The following is a 9,158-nucleotide window of genomic DNA, read 5'->3' on the forward strand; positions in this document are numbered from 1 at the left end:
GGTATCTTAATATGGTTAGATTTATCAGTTGGAAATATACTTCACATATGATATGGACAAGCAAATAAAGGAGAAATATACCCATACCTAATCTATTTTCACTGATTCAATTTCACTTGTATACGATTTCAGTCTGTTCTGTATATTTATATATATCCTTAAATATATGTTTAGAACATATGATGAGAGAGAGAATATACAGTTGTATCTATAGTTTTCACACATTACAAAGGAAACTAAAATTAAAAAAAAGGTTAAACCATCGGATCTATTCCGTCTGTTTCCATTTTTTTTATTTCAACTAGACTTCGACTACTTTCACAACCTTACATGACAGTAAACTGGCAGAAATCTTAAAGACAGTCTTGAACTCAAACCCACAAACCCTTACGTTTTTAGTCTTAGGTTCAGACTAAAAAAATAATGGGTATTTGAAAGTAGAAAGATTTCTATACACACAAAATAACTTTCCTAAAATGGTTTGGTTAGTTGTTAACAGAAAATACATTTTTAAAACATAATACATATGGTTTTGTTATAATACGGAACATAAAGGAATTAAATATTATTTTTCTATTCACTCGGATGAACGAAAATATGACCGTTTGGTTTATGTATGTACGTCATAAATATCATCAGAAATTTACAGTGTCGTATCATGTCATGATAGTGTATCTTATTTACATGGATACAAGACTTTAGAATATAGAAGCAAACCTTATTTCGTTATGATATGTTATGATAACAGACATGTATATGGGCGATATCTTAAGTTTGATGATAGAAGCAGTAGTCCCGGAAGCAAATAGTTCATACCACTAGATTAAACTCGTACATTTTAATCTAGGTTGTGACTACGTGCATGTATTAACTCGACACATGGACGACCAAACGCTAAAAAAGCTGCTTTGAGAAGAAACAGTTACACACATCATGCGAATGATATGACGACGGCAGCTTAATTCAATACAATTTCTCCAATGCTTTGTTACCCCCAATATTGAAGATAAGGACTAGAATAAGAAAAAAATAATCCAATAAGGGAATGCTTTCCATACTCTCTGTAACTAGTTGCTTGAGCTTTGACCAACAACATTGTCAAGTGTTGAGTTATGAATAATTCTCAATAGAAAAATAATATAACATACTAATTCAAGTATATAGTTAAATTCTAAACACATGTCCCTAATATTTTATCCTTTTTCAAAATTACAGGATTTGGTTTTGTCATATAACATATCGATTGATATAAAAACTAAGCTTAGTTACTGTTGTTGTTTTTTTCGTTTGTGTTTTGGTTTTAATCGAACGCGGAATAAAAATTATGTTGTTTCTTTTCAAGAAAAAAGCAACACATGCATTTAATTATCTTTCTTAGGAAAACATATCCCGTAGGGAACTAGGGAGAAAAGGAACGACAAAAAAACGCACTCTTGATGTTAAATGTCTTCAAATTGACTAATGTTTCCAAGACCGTGCAGAAATGTGTCCGTATTTGGACTTTAACAAAAATCTTTCCGAATGATAATTGTGCCATAACCGTGCATTCATAACATAACATTTGAAATCATGTCAGATGTTGGGACTATGGAAATTGAATATTTCTAGCTCTGTGGATTTTAAATAATGAACAGTCCTTCATCGCAAACTTAAAAAAGCAGGTTAGTTTTAAGTAATGTATTTCGCTCGTTTATGATGATTTATCTGAATGTTCTGGCTGCTTCATAATGTAGATAAAATTATCACCAAGTGTTATTTTGTTTATTTTAAATCCAATTTACAGCGACTCTTTGTTCATGTAATACACTTTCTATCCGCTCAGATGATAAAACTTAGAGAAAGACGGGTTTCTGTACTTAAATTTATACCTGTACAATTGTGTGTACTGTACTTTTAACTAAATTTAAAATGCATATCCATTCGTATTTGTATTTAAAATCTCCAAAATACAATCTTGTTCACTGATAATGCTTTTAGTATCTTTTAAAAGACATTAATTACTTCATGGTTATCAAGTATGCGAAATAAATGACCATAATTACATTTAAAACAAATTTAGTGTAGTGTCTTTTCTTACTGACTAAATTAGAGGTGAATGGCCTATTTTTCTATCTGGATTGTTCTGACAAAAGTTGTTTTATGTTTTATGTATACTGTCTGCATATCCTACATGTTATCAAAATAACATGCGGTCACAAGGCATCCACATTTCCAATATTTATGTGTCAGATTCCTAATATATATATATCACGTTTGTTTAGACAGAAAATGACCCAAGACTACACACATCTGTCCACCCCCCCCCCCCCCAAACCCCGATGACCAAGATCAGCATTTTTATACAGAAAAAAGAGTGCTAGTTACAAGTTTCAATATTATATTTAAGTTGAATGAAAGAGAAGAAGCTACTGCTCTTTTTGCATAGAACTGAACATAATTTGACACTGTTTTGCAATATAAATTAACTTTCCACTGTAAATAGTCGAAAAATAATTGCCTGTGGATCTCTGTTAAATGGTTGTGTGTAGCCTTATTCCGTATTCACCTCAGGGACATGTATTTTTACTCAATTCTGTGAGACGCTGAAGTGGTCAACGTAATGTTTTCTTGTGGTAAAATCTTGTGTCTGTGATTGTACTACAGCAGCCACTTGCTTGTTTTTCAATTGGGGCTGTTTTAAAGTGGAAAGCCAGGTAAGTGTCAATATGAAACATATATTACAGACAACTGTCGTCTCACGCCAACTGCGGAGATGTTTGAGTCACCTTGGCTGTGTAATTTCGGTACACAGATGAACCAATGTCTGGAAGACTATAGAGTTAATGTGAAGATTGAACAAGTATATCACAACTCTACTGATACCATGATGGCGGCCTATGCACGAAAGACAGACATAATAGTATTGCATGATTTTGTGATCCATTTCAGTAACACTTTTTAATCCGTACAGTAGTTTTTTTTAATAATAACCTACATGTACATGCAATATATGATTTGATGTCCTTGATTAAAACAATTGGCGCAAATTAAGAAGCTATTGGATACAAGGTTTGTTAACGCTTATGACATCGGTTGAAAAGAATAAGGATAAAATGTCGAACATCATGTAAAGAAAACCACATTAATATATCTTTGAATCATGACCAAATACAAACGTTTATAGAGTCCGGGGCCGATCGCGTTGCGTCATTTATGTTGGAGGCGTGAAATGTGTCTATATCATGTTAACGGCGCTGACATGCATAGTCAGTGTGTGTATACCACGTGATAAATTGCGTCATAAATGCTACGCCGGAAGGCAATATTTTGAATTGATAAAATACTTTACACAAAGATAACTTCACTATTTCTTCACCATTTTAAAGAAAACAAAGCGCAGTCTACGCCGCCTACGAAGCCCTGCCTTCGATTCTTTACCAGAGTTTGATTGAGAGTTTAGTTTCTTAAAACACTTCGACAAACCTTTTCACATTACGGCCGTCTGACTTAGCACTGTCAAAACATTATTTTGGAAACCGGTTTGTCAAATTCTTTGATGAAACTAGTCACCTTATCAAACTTCGGTAATGAAAAGAAGGCGGGGCTCCTTAAGCGGCATATAATGCCCTTTGTTTCATTTAAAATGGAGTTGTAAAAGAAAAGTTATTTTTTAAGCAAAATGTTGACTTCCGAGCATATATGACGCAGTTTATCACGTGGTAAACACACACTGATAGTTTCGAGGAGATTTTCTACCTGATTAAGTTGATGGAGTTCGGATTCTCCATCGTATTTACGTGCGTTAACGCGGGCCTGATCTACATCCACTACAAACAGCTGACCTCGCCCAATCTAGGTAAAGGGGGACACAAATTGCGCTATTCCATATTGCGTATTTGACCATGACTTTTGGATATATGAGTGTGTTGATCAGTCAAACACACGTTTGCACTGGGTGCAATCCGTTTAAACAGTCAGACAATTTTATGCCTAGAGGTATGTCCGTATACTAAGAATTACTTCCTTTTGTAAAAACATGTGTCTTGATCTCATGCATCATGTTTTGTGTTGTTGTCATAGTCGGCGTATCGATACCTTAGATTTCTTTCACACATCCTTCTCCTCATTGTTATCAAAGCTTTTACGTCATCTAGTGCCGTTTTTCTACATATATTGTATACATGTATTAAAGAAATATTACACACCACTTAGGGATAAAATAGGGTTATTAGTACTGCGTTTTGATCCGGGAGGTCGTATTCGACTCGAGTGGATTTTTGCAGATTCGGAGTTCACAAGGCGCAAGCTGGCAACGATATTTGTTATGACGTGACGTCACAAGAGTTGAATACGGCCGTATTGCACTGGAGTGGAATAAGGGCTATCGATTCCGACACACAATCCATTCTAGCACACCGGATAGGCTTTTCCGGTAAATTCAGCCGTGCTGGAAATGTTAATGTACACAAGCCTTACTTGGTTTTATTGTTGTGATTATGCAACACATTGTAGGTCTACTCTATGCAGCGTCATCATTGCCACCCTCCATAAAAATGCCAACAACGTCAACCTTTCCTACATGCTTTTCCGGCAGCCACTGGTACTTCCTGTGTTTCTGCTGATTGCCAGCCTTGTGTGATTGGCTCTCAATGGGTCGGTATTCATAAAAACTTCTTTAATCATTTTCTTACGTAAGTCACTTTCCTAATTTTAGTATTTCTTTAGTAATTGAAAAGTGTTTATATCAAGAATTACCTCAATACATTATTTCCATTGACCTTATACAAAAAAACACTAACTCATTTCTTTTTATTTGACTATGAAAATTTTCAGAATTTGACTTAAGTAAAGAAATGACTTAAGATGCCATAAGAACACAAAGAGGCCAGGGGAAAGCCTTTTATGCATTCTCTTCATTTCCGCCCTCGGACCATTGTCGGCGTCCTGTGTCGCTACAAGCCTCGGCCCATAAAACGATAGATCAGTAAGTGCTTCAATCTGACTGCATGAATATATATTTATTAGTTATAAAAACATACATTGGTGTGAACATGTATTGCATCTATCTACAGTGTGCGCCGTTGATGCTGCTATATAGTTCAAAATTCGGGTTGTTTAATAACAAAGAGATTGAAAATATGAACGCTGTTTTACATCTTTAATTTATATGGCTTGATAAACATGAAAATTACGTGTACTAAGTAACTTACAAAATTGAACACATGCAGACTAAGTATTATATTTCGATAGATATCTTATTATCAGTTTATATTTAACTTTCATGCGAGCTTTGGTGACTGTCGGTGATGACATCATTGACAGGGCTGACGTGACTTTCGGCGGTGACATCATTTACAAATCTGAGTCGTGACGACCTCGTCAGTATTGACATTGCTTTCTGCTGTTGCTTTTGGGAGGTACATGTGTCCCGCCCGCCTGACTACCGGGTTACACGTCTATGTGCATTGGCGGGAGACGTCACTGGCACTGCAGAACGTGGCGTCACACGTGACGTCAATACCCTCGTGGCTGTTCGTGTAATCAAAGTCTTTGAAGACAAAGCGAGTCTCGTGTGCCGACTGCGAAATCAGATGAGTGTTTGAATCCATTGCACACCTGTGGAAACGAATTTAGTTTGTTAATAATGTACGTGTATATACATGCTATATCTAATATTTCTAATACAAATATTCATATATGGCGTTTTTGTTAGTAATAAGCTAGTTTGGTTTAAAATAGGTCCACCGTGTTTTGGAACTGTACACAAAGCCATGCGTTTCTTACTTCAAGCAAAACTTTCGAAACAGGTTTCCAAACCACCGAAACTTATGAAACGAAAAATGAAACTACTTTGGCATCAACAAAAATGCCAACAGGCAATCTTTAATTTTCAATCAATCAAAGCACACTTGAAGGAGTTAAAGTAATCTATTCCGTAAAAAGTCGATATTAACGCATATATCACCATACTACCATATTCAGCGTTCCTTGTCAACATAAGATAAAATAGATGACGAAAGTTTAACAAGAGGGCCATCATGGCCCTAAAACGCTCATCTAAGCAACAACTCAGTGATAAAGCATTAATAAAAATGATGCAATTTAAACATATCTTTACTAATGACGAAGCCTTGTTTTATATTTGTAACGGGTCATACAATGAAGCTACCTGTAAAGCTTTTTAAAGCAAAACAGGAAGTCCGCCATTTTGTTGTTGTTGTTGTTGTTAATACATCGTGACCCCTTGTTTTATTTTTGTAGAGGGACACCCAAGGAAGCTTCCTGTGAAGTTTCATTGAATTTGGCCAGGTAATTTCGGAGGAGAAGTTTTCTAAGCAATTGTTGACGGAGGGACGGATGGACGGACGGACCGTCGAACGGACGACGGACAAAGACCGATCACAATAGCCCACCTTGAGCACTTCGTGCTCTGGTGAGCTAAAAATGACGCAACTCATGGCATCTGTAATTTTAAAGTTGAAGACCAGCTAGATCATTTGAGAAACGTTACCCGTTTTTAATGAGAAAATACTGAAGGTTGTTCAAGGAGCTGTTGGCGAGGCGCGTGTAGCATGAATCTAGGCGTATCGTCACGGTCCAGTCGCTCGTCGTCGTGTACATCTTCACAAACACGTACGTGCCGACGGGCACGTGCAGCTGGTTTCCGGGCAGCGGCATCTGGAAGTTGGCATCGCGATAGAATGTCACGTTGACGTCGTACTGCCTGGCGTCCTCCACCGGAACCACCGTATGTTGGTCGTTGTTGTGATGGATGTGCCCTTGAGGAGAGTGTAATAGGATACTATACGTTTGTACAAATAATAAGAAGTTATGCACTTAATTCCAGGCCTAAGTGCATGTAAATATCATTTTAAGACAAACAGATTATTGATACATTACATTTTGAAACCTTAATTCTGTAAACGATCTATTACATAAAATGGTGTTACTTTTATTAAACAACCTTCGGAAGTTCACTCTCATGGAATAACCCTGTATATAAATAATGCAAAACTCACAAAACAACTAATATACAACAGACTGAATGAAATCTGATAAGCTGTCGATCTGACCCAGCTTGAACACACAATACCTGAAGAAGTATCGTTTCCTTGAATGTCACACTCCACCCCGACCGTTTAGTTGTAACTGCGGATGATGAAACTGTAGACGGGGTCGTGCTCGGCGTACACCAGCTCGTTAGAGTAAACCAACGTATTGTTTCTCATCTGCGTGATAGTGCTCAATATTATCATAGTAAACAAAGGGAGGCCTAGGGAAGCATTGAGGCTTAACCAGTATAAGCGGGCGAGGGGGGGGGGGTGATACATGAGCGGTGATTCCCTTTCTGCCTTATGAAAGGGGTGTGGGTGGATCTGTATGTTCTGACACGATCTAATCAGAACAAGATTGTGATTTATTTCAAGAATATTGTTTGTTTTAGATAAACAACTTATGTGAAAAACTACAGAAACGAGCTCAGTGGCCAAAACTTAAACATAAACCCCGTTTAATGGCACAGGGTTAACGCCAAAGACATAGAATACAAAACAAATTACAAACAAGAAACATGGATTAACAGCACAAAACTCCACAAACAACACAAAAAACAAAGCAACAAAAACATAGTGATAAAATTACCAACGTGATCCAATTATCGGCCATCTCTGTATGCAATAAATCAATATGTATTCTCTTTTGAAATTTAGAACACGGTATCAAACATTTAAGGTAACCCTCATTACAATATTAACGGTGTAAGAGAAGAAAAACGAAGTACGTTCTAAGTAAAAAAAAATATAATAATAATCATGTCTTAATGAAACAAAGGAAAGTAGCATTTGGTTGAACGTGAAACAAGAAAACCAATGTTAGTGTACAGACCGTCTCGGATGTTAGACATTGCTGTAAGCCCTGTCGGAAGTGCAGGACGCCCCACTCCTCTGTGCCCGTACACGAGTTATCCCCAAGGTAGATGTCGGAGGCGAGGGCGCCGGACGAGGCCATCCGGAGACGATTCATGTCCACCTGGATGTCCCAGCCCTGTTCATTACAGTTCACCCGGATCGCATCGTACACAGTGTAGCCTGAAACAATTGCCATTTTAAACGAATATAGAATTAATATAATTTAATTTTACTGAAAAGGGTGAATAAATATCACAAACAATGGTTCTTATGACATATGCCGTCTTATGAGACAATAATTGACCACTTTAAATCTGTTAGCACTCGCCACATTTAATGTTTGTGCGTTTCAGCTAATAAGAACAAGGTCACTCTTAATGCATTTTTAAGTAAGTAGTGAAAGGTTTAAGTTATCACTTAAATGTTATGTTTGTTATACATGTATATGTATTGATTTTAAATAAGAGTGTCACTTTAAGATGATTTGACAATCATTCAGAGAGTGCAACATTTAATACGCTTAGTTTCTACAAAGAAACTTTTGAATGATGTTTTGTTAAAAGCTCGTCAACTTTAAGTAATACATAATTAAAACGTATTGCATGTTTATTTCTTGTTTATGTTAAGGACAAAGGTATCAAATGAGATTATTTTGTATCTAAAGCACGTGCGGGTATATGAAGCAATTATCCTGGATAAGTTAATTGCCTTCTCAACGGGAAACTACATTATCACCCCAAATACACATACAAATTGGTATTAGTGTATTTGATATGATCTTCTTCGTTTTATTTGACATCGGACTGGTTCTCATAATATCAAATCTTTCTTTAGCGACATTGACGATTAACCCGTCCATATCGGATCTCACCTTCTGGCGCCTTCTTAAAACATTAGTACCAAACAAATAAAAAACCCGCAAAAACTACCATCTAATCTGTAAATTTTTCAGTCACATGTGGGAGGAAACGTAAAGCCACACTAGACATTTTAGAGGCAATCCATGCTTCAGAACCACAGGCACCCAAAATATCAGAAGGTCGTAACTGATTTTGAAAACATTACCCAACACATACCTTGCAAAACATTTTTCAATGCGAGTTGCCTCTACTATAGACATGATTAGGTTGGCCATCGAACTATATGACATTTGCAGGGGCTGCGTATGGCTCCATTAAATGCCAGCCAAATGAGTGCAAATATAAAGTCCGGTTTATTCAGAAATTGATGGATAGACAGACAGAGTAACTTGCCATTTCAGTGATAAACCAT

The 9,158-nt window shown here is 36.6% G+C and overlaps 1 protein-coding gene across 1 annotated transcript; it reads right to left on the reverse strand.

The window, feature by feature from the left end:
• Positions 1-5,182: 5,182 nt before the first annotated feature.
• LOC128227747 (uncharacterized) lies at positions 5,183-7,468 on the reverse strand. The gene is made up of 3 exons (XM_052938556.1): positions 7,073-7,468; positions 6,491-6,758; positions 5,183-5,595 (listed from the first exon to the last, which is right to left on the reverse strand). The coding sequence occupies exons 2-3, from the start codon at positions 6,655-6,657 to the stop codon at positions 5,436-5,438; spliced, it is 327 nt and encodes a 108-aa protein (XP_052794516.1). The 5' UTR covers positions 6,658-6,758; positions 7,073-7,468; the 3' UTR covers positions 5,183-5,435.
• Positions 7,469-9,158: the final 1,690 nt, after the last annotated feature.

This window comes from Mya arenaria, chromosome 3 (assembly GCF_026914265.1).
Source record: "Mya arenaria isolate MELC-2E11 chromosome 3, ASM2691426v1".
Taxonomy (NCBI): domain Eukaryota; kingdom Metazoa; phylum Mollusca; class Bivalvia; order Myida; family Myidae; genus Mya; species Mya arenaria.

Excerpts from the sequence above, each read along its gene's own strand:
- LOC128227747 (XM_052938556.1), bottom strand. The coding sequence starts at position 6,657 with ATGCCGCTGCCCGGAAACCAGCTGCACGTGCCCGTCGGCACGTACGTG. Across the intron at positions 5,596-6,490 it reads TATTTTCTCATTAAAAACGG|GTGTGCAATGGATTCAAACA; the intron begins GTAACGTTTCTC and ends TCGTTTCCACAG.